A 19,318-nucleotide genomic window follows, 5' to 3' on the forward strand; every position below is an offset into this window, starting at 1 on the left:
ACAATGTGCACTTGGCAAGGCATATTGGTAGCAAATGTGCACATTGATGGTAATATGGCCCACTGCTGAGCTAAGCTCTCTCCTGACAACCTGCCACACTTAATTACAAAATTTTTGATGCAGGGCAGTGCCTTCCATAACATGTAGCTGTGGAGAAATAGTAATTAATTCCCCATTGGTTCTCTCTCCCGCCTGGGATAAAGAGGACTCACCTTTAATGACAACTTGATTTGCAGGACACACCACAGTGTGGATGCAGGTCCCTAACTGAACAAATCAACAAATGTACACTCTTTTACCCAGAGGTGTTCACACATGCGTAACATGCGTATCTGTGTAGAGAAATAGTTGAGCTAGTACAGTTTATCACATGTAATTTTCAATGACTGCCTTTTCTAACTATGAACATAGTAGTTGAGTTACACACTCTTTCCCACACTTATACATGTGCAGAGGAACTTGTACCCGGGTTCAGTGTAATATGTGAACAAACATGTGAAACAAGTTGTATTAGGTACTATGCATGAAATGTTGTACTATGGTGGTTTATAAACTAAACTTGACTTTTCCATAAAACTAGCTGGAAATTGTCCTTCTTTAAATCTCTTATAAAATGTAAACTTGATTATACAAACAGCTGCCTAGATGCACTTAACAATGGCTTACAATTTAAGACAACTATACAGATGTCCCCTAAAACATGTGATATTTGATATAACTGCAACAAGTAAACAGGCGAGTGTATGTCTAATAAATGAAAACTTTTTGCATCTCCCCTTCAGCGTACTGTTTTTCTGGATGAAATTTGTCATGAAGAAGGTCTTGCAGAGAAATATGGATTTACTGAGTGTTGTGGCAAAGTTGATTCCGAACGAAATGACTGCTTTCTAACTCATAAAAATGAAACTTCTGGATTCATTCCTCCTTTTGTAATGCCAGATGGAGAGAACGTATGCAAAGTATACCAAGATACAAGAGCTGAATTTCTGGCCAAGTAAGTCGATTGAGTTGATGTAGGGGGAAGAATGAAAATAATGTGTAACACATGACTTTCTCTTACAAATCAGACGCTTGCAAATACTCTCACCTATTTCATGCAAGATGTTAAAAATTAGGTTGGAGCTGCAATAAAACACTTCAGGGTTCAATCCAGCCCCCCATGTCCTCTACCAGGATTTGTTGATCCACTCATTTCTTCCCCCACCTCCAACACCCAACATTATGTTACTGCTGAGCATACTCAGTCCTCATTGGGCTGTTTTCTGTGTTTGAATAGGAAGGCATTGCTTGCATGGTTTTTGGGGGGAGGGGGAGGTTGGGGACGGAGTTCCTTCTTTTTGGACCTGTGTAAGCCATGGGGTCCTACCAATCATGTTGGTGCCTCTCTCTTCCTTCTCACTGGCCCCATTTTGAGACCATAGCTATCTGGACACAGTGTTTGGGTTTGCAATTAGAGGAAATGACATGTAATGCTACCTATATATGCTGTCAAATTTCTTACCTTGAGGCCAATGGTTAAGTGGCCTAACTGAGTGCCTGAGTATCCTGTGTGGCAACTGGAATCTTTTTGCCTTGTCATTCTTTTCAGTAACATAGGTTTAATAATTGTCCTCCCTCTCCTTAACAACAGCTTTAATTATAAAGGATCTTGTCACCTCAACTTTTTCCCCTTTTTTTAGAGTAATTGCAGTCCAGATTAATGAAAGTTTCCTTTTTGACCCAGTTACTACTATGAGCTTTCCAGAAGACATCCTTTTGCAAATGTTGCCGTACTCTATAAGACAGTTAAAGGGTTTGAAAAGGTACTGCAAACTTGCTGTCTGGAAACTGACAAGGATGCCTGCTTCAGAGAAAAGGTATTTCCCTTTAGCCCACATAACACCTCAATATTTTATTTAAAGACACTTACATAATGTATTTCATACCCTCTAACATTTCTCCGATGAAAATAGAGATATCCTATTCAATACTACTACTACTACTAATAATAATAACACTTTTTTTTATATACCCTGCTTATCTGACTGGGGTGCCCCAGTTACTCTGGGCGGCTTCCAACACATATAAAAACATAATAAAACTATACAGTGCGGCCTTCAGATGTTTTCTAAAGGTTGCATCGTTACTTATCTCATTGGCTCAGGGGTCGTATAACTCCATGCCCTCCAACATCTCTGATGAAAATAGGGATGTCCTATCAAACCCTCCAACATTTCTTCGATGAAAATAGGGACGTCTTAAGGAAGAATGGAAAATTCTGGGATCAGATCAGAAATCAGAATGGCTTCTGTAAATCCAGGACTGTCCCTGGAAAATAGGGACACTTGGTGGGTCTGGTATTTCTGCTAGATTGATAGGGAGCTGTTTTACATCTTCTCACTGGTCCAGGGTGGGAACCTTCAGTCCCTGAAGCTGACTGTGACCCTCCAAGCTTCTCCGTCTTGCCCTCAGGATTCTCCCCATGGTACAAACACTCCCCAACCACCACCACCCTACTGGCCTTGTTTCACACTGGCTGAAATGTGTCATTGAATTCCGATAATGCCTCTTGCTTGCCAAGATGGAGAATACAAAGGGGGGGGTGCGCACAGGCGGGCAGGCGCATGCACGCATGCACACACACACACACACACACAGAAAGTAGCCTACTGTACATAGGAAAAACTCACATTCATTGTTCCACCCACATTGGCCTCTAGACCCACCCACAATTGGCATACAGGGACCCAATAGTTGCCCAGAAGGGAAGGTGGCCCTTGCCTAAAAACATTTACCCACTCCTGATCAAACCAAATACTACCTATTTTGACAGTTACTTTTCCAGGTTTCAATTAGGAGTTCTTCCCTTCCTCTGTTCTGTTTATCTAGAAATGGCAAACAATGAGCCTGGAAATACAGTATAAGGCAGGTGCTTTCTCACTGAAGTGCAATTCCTCCCACAATTCTTTCCGAGACTTTACTGGATATGTTTTTCAGAGCAGAAGTCAGAATTCTGAAAGCTTGGATTCATCAGGAGATCTAGATCAAGGAGAATGAATTCAGTTCAATTAGCTGTAAACCAGCTGTAGATTTGGTTGCCTGGTATTGTTTGGGCCACTCTCAGAAACCATTTGTTTTGCTTTTTCTCCAAGTTGCTCCTTGCAATGAATTAATTTTCATTGCTTTGTATATGTTGTTTTCTCTGACAGTTGCCGGCTGTGAGAGAGCAAAAGAATTATGCCATCGGACTGCAGAAACATACCTGTTCCATCCTGAAAGAGTTTGGGAAAAGATCCCTGAGGTTTCAGTGAGTCTGGGTGCTTTCTCTTTTGGGGGGGATGGTGGTGTGACATTAGCTACATGGATGATCAAGTATTCTTGAGAATTACAGGAACCTTTGAGCACAAATGAAACTTTTTCAGGTATCAGAAACAATTTCCCAAATGAGGCTGATTTAGATATATCTCCCTGCTCAGCATCTCTTTTACACAGCAGTTTCTTGGAAGGCCTACCTGGGTGGTGAGATGCTCATAGAATTGTAGCATTGGGGAAAAGCAAAATGCATTTTATTTAACACACACACAAAACATATTGCCAGGTACTGCAATTAAAACCATGAGGTGCTATAAGAAGAGAGCAGAGGCATCTGGTCACATCCACCCCATTCATTTAAGGCACACTGAAAGCATGTTGCTTCCCCCACAAAGAACCACAGAAATATTGGGTCAGAAAAGAGCAAAACAAAAAACAAAACCCCTATATTTAACATTCACCACAGGAATTTGGATTGTGGTGTGCTACTGAAAGGTGTCTGGGGATGTAAAGAATTATAGTTCTGATGTTTCAGGCAGCAAAGTCAATTCACATGTTTTAAACCCTCTTAGGTTTTGTTTTCTCTTTATTTGTTTATCACGTTTGCATCAACATTTGGTTTATTAGATTGTGATTCAGCCATTCAAACGTAAATGTAGCCAGTGATATAAATAGGGTCATGTGTACACTTTGGTTAAAGGATAACAATCCCCAATGGCATTCCAGGATCTGGATTGAGAATTAGGCAGCTATTCCAAAATTTCCATAGTATGGTCTGCTTTCTGCTAGTGGTTAAAAAAAAAAGTGTAATGTGTCATGTATGACACTGAAAATGACCAGGAGTAAAGTTATTGGGCCCTGGCATTGTCTACTCACATTAACCAATAAGTGATAAAAACTTTCTTTCCAGAAAAAAGCTGTGCTTATCAGGGCACTGAATTAAGCAGCCAGTGCCAATTTCTGCAGCTTTTATCTGCTTGTATGAAATAGAAGGAAAGAAACATGAAGCCTTGAATGCAACTGTTCAGAAGTGTGGTACTGTAGGTATATAGTGGACTACAGGACACAATATGAATAAACTGCCAGTCCCACAAAAACTGACACCAGATCCAGAGGCACACAGAACGCCAACACCAATCAACCACACCAGACCCAAACCCAGACCCTCTCCACAGATGAATTACTGACACCATCCAGTAGCCAATCCATGGTGGCACCTCTGGATGCTGCACCCCCCTGCAATCCCTACACAGATCTGGCTGACACAAGCCACAAAACCACAGCTCGCCCCTATACACGAAGCCAAGCCAAAGCACAACTAAGTGCAATACAGCCATCTTCTCAGGAAAACTCTTCACAAAGTTCAAGAGGTCAAGACACAAAGACTTTAGCAACTAATCCACACCTAATGACCCACCTAAGTGGTACTCAGGATATCACTCAAGAAATCACTCAAGGTATCTCTCAAGTAATTAAGGAACAAAAGAAGAAAAGGCACACTAGCCTGGGAACTTCCTCTCTGCCCAGAACATTGGAGGCTAGACACCACACCCCCTCTACAGTATTTATAGGAACTCAAACATTGAGATCCCGCTCTGTTCCAGTAACAAGAAGCCGAAAGCACCAGCCTGAAGATGACGAGTGAGACCTCGTCGAAACGTCGCCTAGACACCCCAACTTTTATACGGGAAGACACCCGAGGACACCAAAACCTGCATTCCTGTACCCGTGAAAATCTACGAAAGCATATATATATATATATATATATATTTGCTTTCGTAGATTTTCACGGGTACAGGAATGCAGGTTTTGGTGTCCTCGGGTGTCTTCCCGTGTAAAAGTTGGGGTGTCTAGGCGACGTTTCGACGAGGTCTCACTCGTCATCTTCAGGCTGGTGCTTTCGGCTTCTTGTTACTGGAACAGAGCGGGATCTCAATGTTTGAGTTCCTATAAATACTGTAGAGGGGGTGTGGTGTCTAGCCTCCAATGTTCTGGGCAGAGAGGAAGTTCCCAGGCTAGTGTGCCTTTTCTTCTTTTGTTCCTTAATTACTTGAGAGATACCTTGAGTGATTTCTTGAGTGATATCCTGAGTACCACTTAGGTGGGTCATTAGGTGTGGATTAGTTGCTAAAGTCTTTGTGTCTTGACCTCTTGAACTTTGTGAAGAGTTTTCCTGAGAAGATGGCTGTATTGCCCTTAGTTGTGCTTTGGCTTGGCTTCGTGTATAGGGGCGAGCTGTGGTTTTGTGGCTTGTGTCAGCCAGATCTGTGTAGGGATTGCAGGGGGGTGCAGCATCCGGAGGTGCCACCATGGATTGGCAATATAATATATATATTGCATCTGTCTTGAGACAATCTCAACATTTTGTTTGCTTTCTTTCCAGGGAAGTTGCTGACCTGAGCCGGAAATTCCCAAAGGCAGACTTTCCTATCATCCTCAAGTTTGCTGATGACATTGTACAAATCCATGAAGTGTTCTGCAAGGGTGATACTCTGGAGTATTTCCTTGATGTTGTAAGTTTTGTTAATTTTAATGTAACTTACTTCAAACCAAGAATAACATGGATGTTGGCATTGTCTAGTCATAATCTCCAGATTGGCCCAAAGCCTTATGGGAAGAATTCTGGCCAGGGAGCAAATTGGGGGCTTTGCATAGCCTTAGTTAAATGACTTTGAGCTGTGAAGAACGGAGGCCTCACAGAATACAAAAGACTCCTCTGGTGAAAACACCATGAGTCTCAAACAGGATCCTGGTGGGGCTCTCCCTTGCTTTCTTCTATACTACACTGGTTGTTTGACAGAAGATGGAGCTGCTGACCTACTCCTTGCTTCACTTCACTTAACAGTTCTCTAATTGGCTAAAGAATACTATTGCTTCTTCTACCTCAGCTGGGGTCGGGTGGCACCAGGGGCAAATCGGATTCCATTTGAGTGTATAAAGCTGTGGACTCTGGCCTATTTTGCTAATGTCAGCCAGTGTGGTGTAGTGGTTAAGAGCAGTAGACTCATAATCTGGGGGACCAGGTTCGCGTCTCCGCTCCTCCACAAGCAGCTGCTGGGTGACCTTGGGCTAGTCACACTTCTCCGAAGTTTCTCAGCCCCACTCACCTCACAGAGTGTTTGTTGTGGGGGAGGAAGGGAAAGGAGAATGTTAGCCGCTTTGAGACTCCTTAGGGTAGTGATAAAGCGGGATATCAAATCCAAACTCCTCTTCTTCTTCTTCTTCAGTGATCAGGCACACCAAGCTGCTCTTTGTCTGTCAGCTTGAAAGCTCCTGCCTTAAAATAACTACTGTATTTTTTGCTCCATAAGACACACTTTTTCCCTCCTAAAAAGTAAGGGGAAATTTGTGTGCATCTTATGGAGCGAATGCAGGCGGGAGGCAGGCAGGAAAAGCCCCCAAGAGCCGCACACATGCTCCACATGGCTCTTGCGGGCTTTTCACCAAGAAGGGAGAAGGGCAGCCCCTCACTGACTGGCTGTCCTTCTCCGACCTTGTAGAAAAGCCCTCAAAAGCCATGCACTCTTTAAAGGGAGTACAGCTCTTGGGGGCTTTTGTGGGAGGTGGGGGAAGGGACAGAGGGCAGCCCCTCAGTCCCTTCCCCCACCTCCCACAAAAGCCCCCAAGAGCCGCACTCCCTTTCACAAGCCGCGAGGAGCGTGTGTGCGGCTCTTGGGGACTTCTCCCTCCTGGGGAAAATCCTGCAAGCGCCACACACACGCTCCACACGGCTCGTGAAAGGGAGTGCTGAGCAGAGCCCAGGATGCATACAGGCTCTGCTCAGTGCTGCCTTTAAAAATATTTCTTTTCTTGCATTCCCCCTCTAAAAAATAGATGCGTCTTATGGAGCGAAAAATACGGCAGTTATTTCTGAGCCTCTTTTCTTACAGGCAGATTTGATAGAGTATATCTGTACCCATCAAGACACTATATCTACTAAAGTGAAGGACTGCTGTGACAGGGAACTGCTGGATCGAGAAGAATGTCTCGTAAATGCGGAAAATGATGACAGACCTGCCGATTTGCCTTCTACTTTCAAGGAGTTTGTGGTTAAGGAAGTGTGCCAAAACTTCACGGAGAACAAGGCTACACTTCTAGTAAAGTATGGTATAGAGAATTCAGATTGGTCTCAATCCTAACTCTATAAAGCATACTGGGTTACCAAGCATACTGAGGGCAAGAAGAACACATGTGGTATCAGAAGGGAAAGAGGAAATGTAACTTCATTATCACGTGATGGATACTTTGTAACCTACAATTAAAAACCAATCTGATTGCTTCCCATGATTTTTCCCCCTCTGAGGGGAGGGTAAAGTTCTTTAAAAAAAAAACACCTACCTTGAACAGCTAGGTGCACAGTTCCTGCTGTGCTCTATCCAAATAGACCAAGAAGAATGTCCCTGGAAGTGACACCATGTGATCATGTAGCATTATTTTCAGAGGAATTCTTCAGGGGAAATAATGGCTGCCCCATGCAATGGTGCCAACCTGGGCCCCAGACTGTGGTTGCCCAGTGTGGGGGCAGTGGACCCCAACAGAGGCCTGTCCCAGTTGCTGCCACAGCACTGGAGCACCAGAGGTAAGGCAGTGGGTGGCAGAGGCAGACAGTGCACGGTGGTGGACAGTAGGCAGCGGCAGTTGGAAGTGGAGGCCGGGGACCCACATCAAAAAAATTGTGGCCCTCTATAGATGGCACCAGTGGCCCCATGGGTCTATGAGAAACAGCCACCCCCCCTGCCCTCATACAGTGCACCTAAAAACCATGCTACCTTATCACTTTTCAAAAATTCATAAATTTTGTGGAGATTGATGCTCAAAGTCTAGTCCTGATTTTAATTTGCAGCCCTTGAACCTGGTTTTAGTTTGCAATTCTCCTGCAGCTGCAATACTGAAGTTATACTGATAAACAAACAAACAGCAGCAATAAAATTTAAATACCCAACTTACAGCATTTGCCTAATGAATTGCTAAGTTGATGTATTTGAAGTACTTTCAACACTTTCTACGTGTATTACTATTATTGTTGTAGATAACACAACATCATAATCACCATGCGTTCTTCCCTATGTTCCAGGTTTGTTTATGAGACTGGAAGGAGAAACCCTGAGTTTTCTAAGCAGCTGCTGTTGACACTTGGCAGTAAATATGAGGGTTTGTTGGAAAAGTGCTGTGAAACTGAGCATCCTGAAGAGTGCTTTCATCAAGGGGTGAGTTATGTGTCATCTCCATGTAATTAATAGCTTCATTTGAAAATAAATAAATCCATGTGTTAATTCCAGTGAACAAACAGATCCAAGTTCTGTTCACTGGAACTGACATATGGAGGGTTGTTATTATTGTTATTATTGTTTTGGAACTGAAGCTTTTATGCAGCTGAAGCTACCATTCCCTATTAAAAGTGGTCACCTTAAATAACTCATAATATAAGCACATTTAACTTGTCTGCACATGCTTGGCAAATTACACACGGGGGTGGAAAGAGGACAGGCATCTGGGAAAAAAAGACTTTGACAATCACACCTGCCATTGAACTCAGTGTGTTTTGACTGTATGAGATTTTGGTTTTAGGCACTTTCCCCAGAACCTAACCCCAGCGTAAGTTGAGAATCACTGCATAAATATTTAATAGCAGTTTTATTTTCCTTTAGGAAGGAGAGCTAATACAACACGCTGACAATACCCTGGAAACATTTAAGATGCGCTGCAATTTGTATGAGAAAGCAGGAGACCACGGCTTCCAAAATGAGTATGCTCTAACCTTTTCATATTTTAGCTTGTGAACAGGGGTCAATTTAGCTGGGCTAATTTAGTTTTAGATAACCTCTTTGTAGAGACAGAATGCAGAGGATGAATACTTTTATTAGAGCCAATAAAGAATAGCTTTAGAGTTCTCAAGAACAATTCATGTGGATGGATGTTAACCCAAAAGATGTGGGGTGGGAAGGAGAATATGGGTATGATGTATGACGCGCAAAGTCTATAGCTGGTGTATCTTGACACGAGGATGGTGTGGAGTTTAAGCAGACCTAATTAGAAGACTCTATGCTATGCAGAAACTGAAATGAGTCTGAAACAAAGTCTGCTGGCACAAAGAAACAACAGTGGCTGCCTCCTACCCCCATTTTGAAGGAAAGGGGGGGAAACAGCAGTTAACTGTGTTTTGTCTGCATATGCAACATCAGCTAAGTTATATGAACTTCCAGCAGCTGTGTATCAAATCCAGGATAGTGATTAATTTGTTTGTTTACATAGGAACACAAGACTTTGTCGAGATGGGGAGAACTCTTAAATTGAAGCTCCAGTGTTCCCACCAGTGCAGCCCTAAAAGTGACTTCACTTGTTCTAGTAACCTGTCAACTTGTGGAAGACAATGCAGTTTTCTGAGTCCTTGAGCATTACTGCAAACACACACACACACACACCCCGGACAAGGGTTGCATCCCAAATTCTCATTGACTAAAATCTTCTCACTTATGGTTTGCAGAGTCCTTGTCCATTATACGAAGAGAGCTCCTGAGATGGCATTTGAAGAATTGTACCAGTACACAATGAAATTTGCAGGTGTTGTTGCCAAATGCTGTAAGGAGGATGACACACACATAGTGGTGTGTGCTGATGAGAATGTGAGTATTTTATCCTCCATATTGGCCTCTTTCCTCCATCCACATTTCTTTCTTGTTCAGCAGGGTTTATTAAATACTATTTTAAATGTAATGCCTTTGAATTGGGCTCAGATAAAAACAAGCAAACAAACATGCAATAACGAATAGTGGAATAATTAGGAATGGGGGAGGAATCCATTTCAAATTGGGGTTTTTTACATAGAATTTCACAGTTCTGAACATGTTCTAAAACTTATTTCCCATAATGTAACCTGAATGTGACCTAAAGGACAGGGATGTTTGACAATGGCTTAGATTTGACTTCTCCTGGTATGTCTACAGCTGACCCACTTACATATATGTTGAATGTTTCTTAGCTGGAGAACCACACCCACACTTGGGAATCCTCCAGGGTCTGCATGCCTGCAGTAGGTGTGGCCACCCTGCGCGCACACACACCTCTTCCACACAAACATACAGGACAAAGAGTACACACACACACACACACACACACACGGCACACACAGCTCATCTGCTGATCAGTAAAGATCAGTTGAGGGCAGAATATATTCCCTGCACATCTGAGAATGGATGAAAGTAGAAATCAGCCCTTGCATTCATATCAAATGTTTAATAGGAGTAGGAGGAGATCAATTCCATTGCCATTGTGGGAATGTGCTTTTTGAAGAGCTTGAAACCTTTCTGCCCATCCGAGTGCCACAGTGAGGGTGAGAATCACTTTATACCCGTTGGTGCTCTCCACAGTTTATTTTCTAAGGGCCATATTGCAGCAGATAGAAAACTGGATGGGTGTCAGGCTTCGGGGAATCAGATCCCTCCCAAATAAGCAGTAAATAAGCAGATCAGGTGAAAAGAGCGTTCTTACCAGTAAGTTTCTTTAATAATCACAGCAAGAGACAAAGAAATGCATATCTCTCTAGAAATGGCATTGGTCCCAGTAAAGGTTCACCCCCTCCATCCCCATTAATCTACGTCACTCCTGTGTCAGGTAATCTGAGCTTGTTGCCAGTGAGCTCTCTGTTCTATCACTCTCAAAGCCCATTTAGTCTTAGGTGAAGGGGGGGGGTCAAGAATGCTGTCAAAGGACACTGAATCTGCCAGCTGTCTCTCTCCTGGTGTTTCCTCTTCTAGCCGTTCCTCACCCAATATTTCCCAATTTTTCCCCTCTGGACTATGCCCCTCTGCAAACCACTGTTCCAAATCAATACTGTCCTCCTGCCCTTGGGAAGGTTCAGGAGAAGGGGGCAGCGACTCCAACCATTCCTCCTCAGTCCAACCTCTGGCAATGGGGGATGTTGAGTTACTGAGGAAAATTTGGTAGCTTGGTACAGTGGTGCCCCGCAAGACAAATGCCTCGCAAGACGGAAAACCCGCTAGACAAAAGGGTTTTCCGTTTTGGAGGTGCTTCGCAAAACGAATTTCCCTATGGGGTTGCTTCGCAAGACGAAATGTCTTGCAAGTTCCTGCGGGTTTCCCCCCCCCTTTCCCCCCTTTTCCTAAGCCGCTAAGCCACTTATCAGCTGATCCGCTGATAAGCCGCTTATCAGCTAATCCGCTAAAAGCCGCTAAACCGCTAATAGCACTAATCCGCTAAGCTGTCAATGGGCTTGCTTCGCAAGACGAAAAAAACGCTATACGAAGAGCCTCACGGAACGGATTTATTTCGTCTTGCATAGTTCACCACTGTGTGCTAGCCAAAACTGTGAAAAAGCATTCAAGACCTCCCATTGTGTATCTCATCCTTCAGTAAGTGTGCTACCTTATCCAGAACAGGCTGACACGCATACCTAGATTGGTTGAAAATATAGAACTTCAGGTGTGTGTTGTGTGGTGAAGTCTGTTCATTATTGAATTTGTTCTGTGGTTGCCAGTGCAGCTCCATTAGACTCTCCCCCCCCCCCGCCTTCCCCAATTTCATTGCTACTCTTGATCATGGCTATTATTGTCTATCTTCCTATTATTTATATTCACTTGGTATTGTAATTTTATAAAATTGAAATAAATTCAATGCATGTGGCAATATGGGATTGTTCAAGCTTTTAGCATCTCACAAGCACCGTGTCTTCAAAAGTTACATCACTTGCATTCATTGTATTGAAATATTGGCTAATTTATGTGGCAAGCAAGTTGCTTTGATCACACTTCTGTTCAAAGGCCAACATATTATCTCTCTTTCTCTAGACAGACCTTTTACTAGGAGAAGTATGTCAGCGACATGAAGTTAAACCACTAAACAAACAAATGCACAACTGCTGTGAAGATTCCTATGAGTTCCGCCGGGAATGCTTTAGCAATTTAGGAGTTGATCCAGATTATGTCCCTGTACCATTCTCTTCCGAACTGTTTACCTCCCACCAAGATCTATGCTCGGCTACCCCAGATGAATTGCTACTAAGAAAGCAAAAGTAAGAAATCAGCCCAATAATTGGTTGGCTACTTCAAAGCAATCCAATACCTTTAGCTTTCCTCACCTCTGTTCCTAACCGCAAAGACCTGTCCTTTCTTCAGTCTCTACACATATTGCAGTTCTGAAACTCTCCACCTTGTTGAAATCATGAAGGAAACAGCACTTGATTTCACTAAGATGAGAGACACATGCAGCTTATGCTTCCAACCTATCACTCACTGTTCTCATTGCAGGCAGCTTGTCCACTTAATAAAACACCAACCCAATAGCACCACTGAGCAAATAGCAGAAGTGACTGGATATTTCACTACCATGGTGACACAATGCTGCAAAGCTGAAAATCATGAGGAATGCTTTACGACAGAGGTAAACTTCTTAGAATGACAAATGTCTGGTACAGTTTCTTCTTCACTGACAGCCTGACAAGGCTGAGGCCAAGTGCTTGATTGGGATATGAGTACCTAGGCCTGGACTCCTCCTCAGTGACAAGAATGGCAAGTAGCTCTCAGGGTTGTGGGGTGTGGTGGGGTCCAAAGGAATGAGGAAGAAAAGCTCCATGTTTTGAAAGTGGGGCTCTGGAAATACAGCATTACAATTGCTATTTGTAGCTTTACAAAAATAGAATGAGGCCATAGGTGGATGAAGAGTATGCTGCAGGAACCCGCATGGCCTAGCAGAATGCTGCACCAGCCTGCATGGCATCCAGAGACATGTGTGACACTGCCAGCCATGTGAGTGACATCACACACATGCAACATATGATGCCCCCACCCCCACCCCAGTCTTGGGGGCAACCCAACACCTCCGGTCCAGGAGGATACTATTGTTAGTGCTAACAAAAGCCTATGAAAAAGTCTAGTAGGAGCAATGGTGTCATGCTCTTCTGGTTCCTCTACCAACATAGGTCATTTGTCAGGGCAACCAAGGCAGATTCAGTTTCAAACCTGGGTCTGAACCCAAAATGAAATGGGTCTAGATTTCCTCTGGGAATGCCTGCAGCTGCTTTGACATTACCCTCTCGAGTACCTTGCCACCAAAGGGGGTATTTGCAACCAGGCAGTAGTTGCTCAATACCATGTAAATACTGTCATAACAAAAAAAATGCATCCTGATCAAGCTTTCTAGAGAATGTGATGGAAAAAGAGATTTCACCAGTTCCAGTCCAATATATTTTGTTGCCTGGAGTTTGCTTGCCTCCGGCATTCCAACCCCACCCCTACCCCCACATGACTCTCCTAAGTTTTCACAACACTATTCAAACACCAGTTCCTGCGCTCTTCTATTCTCCCTGGCAGAACCAAGTCAGAATTTCTCTCTTGAAGAGAAAGAGAAACTGGTATCACATGTGAAAAATATGCCCACCTACATAGGAATGTGGTTAGGATGGGGTGGTGTGTTTAGCAATGCAAGGCCAAGTTTGGAGGATGAGGTGGGAGCAACAGGGGCTTAGGAAGAAAACATGGTTGTATTTGAATGCACTGCTCTAGAAATATATAATTGCAATCACCATTTTTGCTATAAAATTAGTGGGAGGCTGTGGGTGGAGGTTTTAAGTTTCTTCAAGGTGCTGGAATGACCCCCTGTATCATTCACAATAGGCTACTAGAATTAAACTGACACAATTGTTCAATGCAGAGGTCTATGGTCAACTTGGAGCACTTTCTCTAGGAATGTCAAAGGGTGTTTGTCATTTCTTCCAGGGTCCAAAACTGGTTGAGCGCAGTAGAGCTGTTTTTGGAGAGCAGTAGCCATCTCAGGTGAGCTGATGTGCAAGCATGGCTTGTGTGAAAAGGTTTAACTGATTCAACATTGACAATGTAGGATGAATGTTATCTGCCACTACTTGCAGTGAAAGCATTACGTATGAAGGGCCTTGCTTGACCTCTGTTCTTATTTATGTTATACCACTAGCCAAGGTCTGGAGTATCTATTTATAGCCAGAACATGGCATTATGACAAAAGAATGGATATTTGAACCCCTCATAATGCTTGTCTTCATGATTAACACTTCCTCCTCTAGGATACAGAGAGACTCAGATTCTGGGGACCCATTTTATTATCTCAGATATCTCAAAGAGGATCATGCCCTGGAGGTTCTATTGTATCTATCACATATTTGCCTCCAACAAATAAAACTTTCAGAGTTTTGAATTATTTCAGAAGCTTGCACCCAGTTGAGGTATATGTGCCAGCTCCTAAAGGCCGAGGCAGTTTCAGGCCCCCCCCCCATGTTTTCTTTTTTGTTTTCTTTCTTCTTCTTCTTCTTCTTCTTCTTCTTCTTCTTCTTCTTCTTCTTCCTCTTCCTCTTCCTCTTCCTCTTCCTCTTCCTCTTCTTCTTCTTTTTTTTTGGGGGGGGGGAGGAGTCCAGGCCCCCTCAATGTTCAGAGGGCTTTCTGCTCTGCTCCCTTGCTCCTCGCGCTGCTGCACACACAATGTCAGGACATTGCACAACATTGCACATGTGACATCATGTGCTCCTGGGTCCCCTCAATCAAGGGGGGGCGGGCTCTTGAGAAAATAGTGCCTCTAATGAGAGGTAACAAAGAGGGGATGTATATAGAGTCATACCTTGGTTTTCAAATGCCTTGTGACTCGAAGGTTTTGGCTCCCAAACGCCACAAACCCGGAAGTGAGAGTTCTGGTTTGCAACCTTTTTTTGGAAGCCGAACATCCGACGTGGCTTCCGCAGCTTCTGATTGAGCACAGGAATCTCCTACAGCCAATCGGAAGCCATGTCTTGGTTTTCAGAAGTCAAACGGACTTCCGGAGCAGATTCCGTTCAAGAACCAATGTACAACTGCATATACAATAGGAACCAATAGGAACTCAACCCCCCTTTTTTATGTCTATAGCCTAGGGAGGCTTCTCCAAACCAAATACTTAAAGGGCCTCTAATTATGCAGCAGCAAACCCACATGTTTGCCAACAAACATACACTCACATGTAATCCAAGTATAATATGCAGAAACAAACAGAAACATAGTTCACACTTTACATTTTCAAGTGTACATTCTGGTCTTACCTCCCTCTCAAATTTTCTACCTGATTATCAGTAGGGCTGAAAAATTTCGATTTTGGGCTTTCTAAAACTTGCTACTTCAGGCTGAATTGATCTGTAGGTTGCTTAGTTCTGTTTGTCTGTCCAACTATACTTATTCCTAATTCACTGCTGTTTTTTATGCTTTATATCCTCTCCCTGCCCTTGGAGTACCTTTCATTCTTAAGGCATGAATCCTGGAAAAATTCAGAATAATAGAAGCAGGGTTTTTCCCCAGAAAGCATGTAAAATTCTCCCCTTCATTATTAGTAAAAAACAAACAAACAAACAAAACCAAACAAAACCCAGCTATCACTTCTTTTTCTTTTGACATAAATGGATAGAATTTGCTGAAGTAGTTGTCCATCCAGGGTGAGTTTAGTCTCCCAACTTACAAGAAAGTACACCAAGTGTGTGTGTGTGTGCTGGGTGCCTTTAAATTAAAATTATTGTTGTTTCAAAATAATGGGACTGTGTGAACTGGCCACTAGATGTGAAATGAGGGGTATCTGGTTTTCTCTAAAATGTTCTGCTTGTTCTTATTTGCTTGCTGCAAATAATTATTTGCTGTTATTTTCTTCTCTCTCAAGAAAGAAAGAACACTGGAAATAAAGCCCAAATAAGCTCAAGCATCCTTGGTTGCTTCTTCACTTGTGACGCATCACCTTTCTGATTCACAGGAAACAAGGATTTGATTCCTCCATAATCTTCATCTCTCACTATAGTTTTACTGTTGAGAGTTAATAAAGTGTTTAAATAAAATCTTCCCCTATTGCAGTACAGTGATTCAGTTAAGTAAAAATATATGGGCTTGTGTGTGTGTGCATGTGAAAGAAGGTGGTGTGTTGGAATTTGGGAGCACTCTATAACTATTGTACCAAGCAAACAAGCAGAAGCCTCTGTTTCCCTTGGAGTTGCTCTCTCTATTTGACTAATCATCCCTAGAGTGTCTGCTCTCCCACATCTGGGCTTTAATCACGGTGTGTGCAGGGCAGGGCAAAAGGGTCAGAATGAGTCAGAAACTCTGAGCCAGATAAATCTGAAACTGTTGGAAGCACGAAGAAGCTGCTATGTTCCCTTAGAGCTGAGCACTGAGCAGGGATCGGGAACTTGTTGCTCTCCATATATTTTTGGATTCCAATTCCCATCATCCCCAGCTAGCATAGCAAATGTCCGAGGATGAAGGGAGTTGTAGTCCATCAGCAGAGCTGTAGCTAGGTGATCTTGCGCCCTTGGTAGAACCACCCAGATTGCGCCCCCTAGCTCTTCTTTTCACCTCTCCTCCAACCCACCCTCCTCCACCCATTCAATTCACCCTCTATTTAAAACCATTTCTTATGAGGCGATAATAAATATTTATATTTATGGACATATTTTTATCTGATTTAGCCCCACCCCCACCCCATTGCATGTGCCCCTGTAGGGGGGCCACCTCACCACTCCCTAGCTAAGGCCCTGTCCATCAGCATCTGGAGAACAACAGATTCCTCATCCCTGGCTTTGTGTTCCTCAGCAGGCTGCATTGCTTTCTTCTGACCTTTACACCCCTTCCAGATCCCGCCTCCTATATGGATATGGTGACTCCTTTACTGCTATATTTCCTCACAAAGCAAAAATATAGAGCTACAATGTCCACAATGCATGGCAAAGTCCCACTACATACTCCAAGTGAATTATTTTTTCAGCTGATAAGAAAAGATGGTTTTGCTTTGTATTCTAATTTGGGGTAAGTAGAAATAGTGGCATTTATGGTTTGAGTAAACTACTGCACTGAAATGCCTAGTTTCAAAATTAGAATTTTTAAAAAATGTAAACAGACATTATTATTATTGACCACACACTATGGAAGATCAGGATCGTTGAGTGATGGGCTTGCATTTGCACCCCTACATCCATTCCTGGTTTTCTACATTGCACAATCAGAATAATGGCCTGAACACGACCACAGTTGTTTCAGTTTGGGGATTTTTTTTCTGATGTACATAGGTTAGAGGGGAGATCCCTATCACAATCCTGTTTCGTTATCTCATCCCAGTACAAGTTTCCAGAGTATGTTGTTAAACATCAAATATTTACTCTTCAGCAGCCTTGGATGCCAAGAACACAGAACTCTTCTTTGGACTCTAACTAGTGATCTATTGCCATCATTTCAATTCAGCTTTGGATGAAACATTAATGGAAGGGGGAGGGAGGTGGTATAAAAGTTATAGGCTGATGAAGAAATCACTTACTGCATTATTGATTGGACTAACTTACCAATGTTATGTGTCCTGCCAATTTACTTTGGCAGGCAAGCCGAGAGAGAGAGAGCGCAAACCAATATGTAGACATTTTGCTGCCTGTGTGAATGACAAGATGCCTGCACCTCTATATAGATAAGCAGGATGGAGTGGTAGTTGAATCTTACTTTAGCACAGGCAAAGTGATAGCATCCTTCACCTCATATGAAGGTTTCAGGCTATATTGAGGGGTGCACAAAAGGTCACACAGCACACAAAAAGTAGCATAGGATACCATGTGCTCATTGTTGCACCTGACACCTGCTTGCTGCTCATTTAAACAGATGACACAATACAGCAACAGTGAGCAGAGCAATGCAAACACATATGTGCTACCAGCTGCAGTGCACGGTCTGGCTTCTTGGGGCCTTTCCCAAGATGTTGCACAACTGGGGTTTATATCGTGGGCTACAGCTTCCTCCTTGCATAATTTATTCTGATACCACCAAGTTAGGCACTGCTTTTCTTTTGGGTGAAGACAGAGGGAAAGTAGGTGTTGAGCAGTTTCGCCTTCTCTCTATCACCCAACAGCATTTCTCTGTCTTCACCTTGCAGAGGATCTACCCTTTGTTTGTTCTTCCTTTTGCTTTGAACATAGCCAAATAAACTTTTATTTTAAACTCTGTTGCAAGCCTGAGCTCATTTAGAACTTTGGCCCACTCGACTTCCCTGCAGATGTTGGCTACTTGTGTATACCTTTCCTTTGTGATTTCTTCTTTCTTCCATTTCTTATACATGACGTTATTAAATCTCAGTTAAACTGTAAGCTCCTTATGCAGCCACACAACTTTCTTTAGATAACTTCCTCTTTTCTTTCTTGTTGAAATTGTCTGCATTTGTGCCTTCAACATTTGTCATTGTCTTTCAAATCCTTTCTGATGCTTTCTAGCCAACCAGGTAAATGTGTTCCGGTGTGTTGGGGGGGCAATGCTCTGTTTTTTTTATTAAAAAAAACTGAATTCATTGGATATTACACAATAGATTTAGTTGAGAGGGCATGTCTTTGATACTAGACAACAGAAACTGTGCACTTAATGTGCGTTTAATTATGACTCTTTCTATCCATCTAAATACAGTGTTACCTCGGGTAGAGAACTTAATTCATTCTGGAGGTCTGTTATTAATCTGAAACTGTTCTTAACCTGAGGTACCACTTTAGCTAATGGGGCCTCCCACTGCTGCTGCGCCACTGCTGCGTGATTTCTGTTCTCATCCTGAAGCAAAGTTCTTAACCCGAGGTACTATTTCTGGGTTAGTGGAGTCTGTAACCTGAAGCGTCTGTAACTTGAAGTGTCTGTAACCCAAGGTACCACTGTATTATTGTTTTTATGTTATGTAAATGAAACATATATTTCATTTCTTGAATGACAGGTCTTATACTTGTATGTAATGTGATACCTTATTACCATTTGATTACTTTGTTTCTTTCTTAATGTGATATGCTTACATTATTAATTTAATAAATCATGTATTTCCTCGTCTCAGGTGTTTGTGCTACCCCAGGTAGCAGTCCTGGCAATGAAGGTTTGTCAGGTGCATTCTTAACTGGCTGCTTACTGAGCATCAGTGACAGCATCTCTTGTATTTTCTGGTACTTGATCAGCAGTTGCTAGGGCTGTTCTCCTTGTTTTGCCATTGGGGGTGACTTGCTATTATGTGTTATGTACATCTGAATACAAAA

At 42.8% G+C, this 19,318-nt stretch overlaps 1 protein-coding gene across 1 annotated transcript in view; it reads left to right on the forward strand.

Moving 5' to 3' along the window:
• LOC310830860 (uncharacterized protein) overlaps positions 1-16,120 on the forward strand; it is a 45,167-nt gene extending 29,047 nt beyond the window's left edge. The window contains exons 18-29 of the mRNA XM_083710695.1: positions 783-994; positions 1,724-1,856; positions 3,189-3,286; positions 5,675-5,804; positions 7,182-7,393; positions 8,366-8,498; positions 8,940-9,037; positions 9,776-9,914; positions 12,096-12,319; positions 12,555-12,687; positions 14,022-14,078; positions 15,949-16,120. Coding sequence (XP_083566821.1) covers positions 783-994; positions 1,724-1,856; positions 3,189-3,286; positions 5,675-5,804; positions 7,182-7,393; positions 8,366-8,498; positions 8,940-9,037; positions 9,776-9,914; positions 12,096-12,319; positions 12,555-12,687; positions 14,022-14,069 — 1,560 coding nt within the window. The 3' untranslated portion in view covers positions 14,070-14,078; positions 15,949-16,120. The remainder of the gene's footprint in view (positions 1-782; positions 995-1,723; positions 1,857-3,188; positions 3,287-5,674; positions 5,805-7,181; positions 7,394-8,365; positions 8,499-8,939; positions 9,038-9,775; positions 9,915-12,095; positions 12,320-12,554; positions 12,688-14,021; positions 14,079-15,948) is intronic.
• The last annotated feature ends 3,198 nt before the right edge of the window (positions 16,121-19,318 follow it).

Source organism: Podarcis gaigeae (genome assembly GCF_964106915.1).
Source record: "Podarcis gaigeae genome assembly, chromosome: 13".
NCBI lineage: Eukaryota > Metazoa > Chordata > Lepidosauria > Squamata > Lacertidae > Podarcis > Podarcis gaigeae.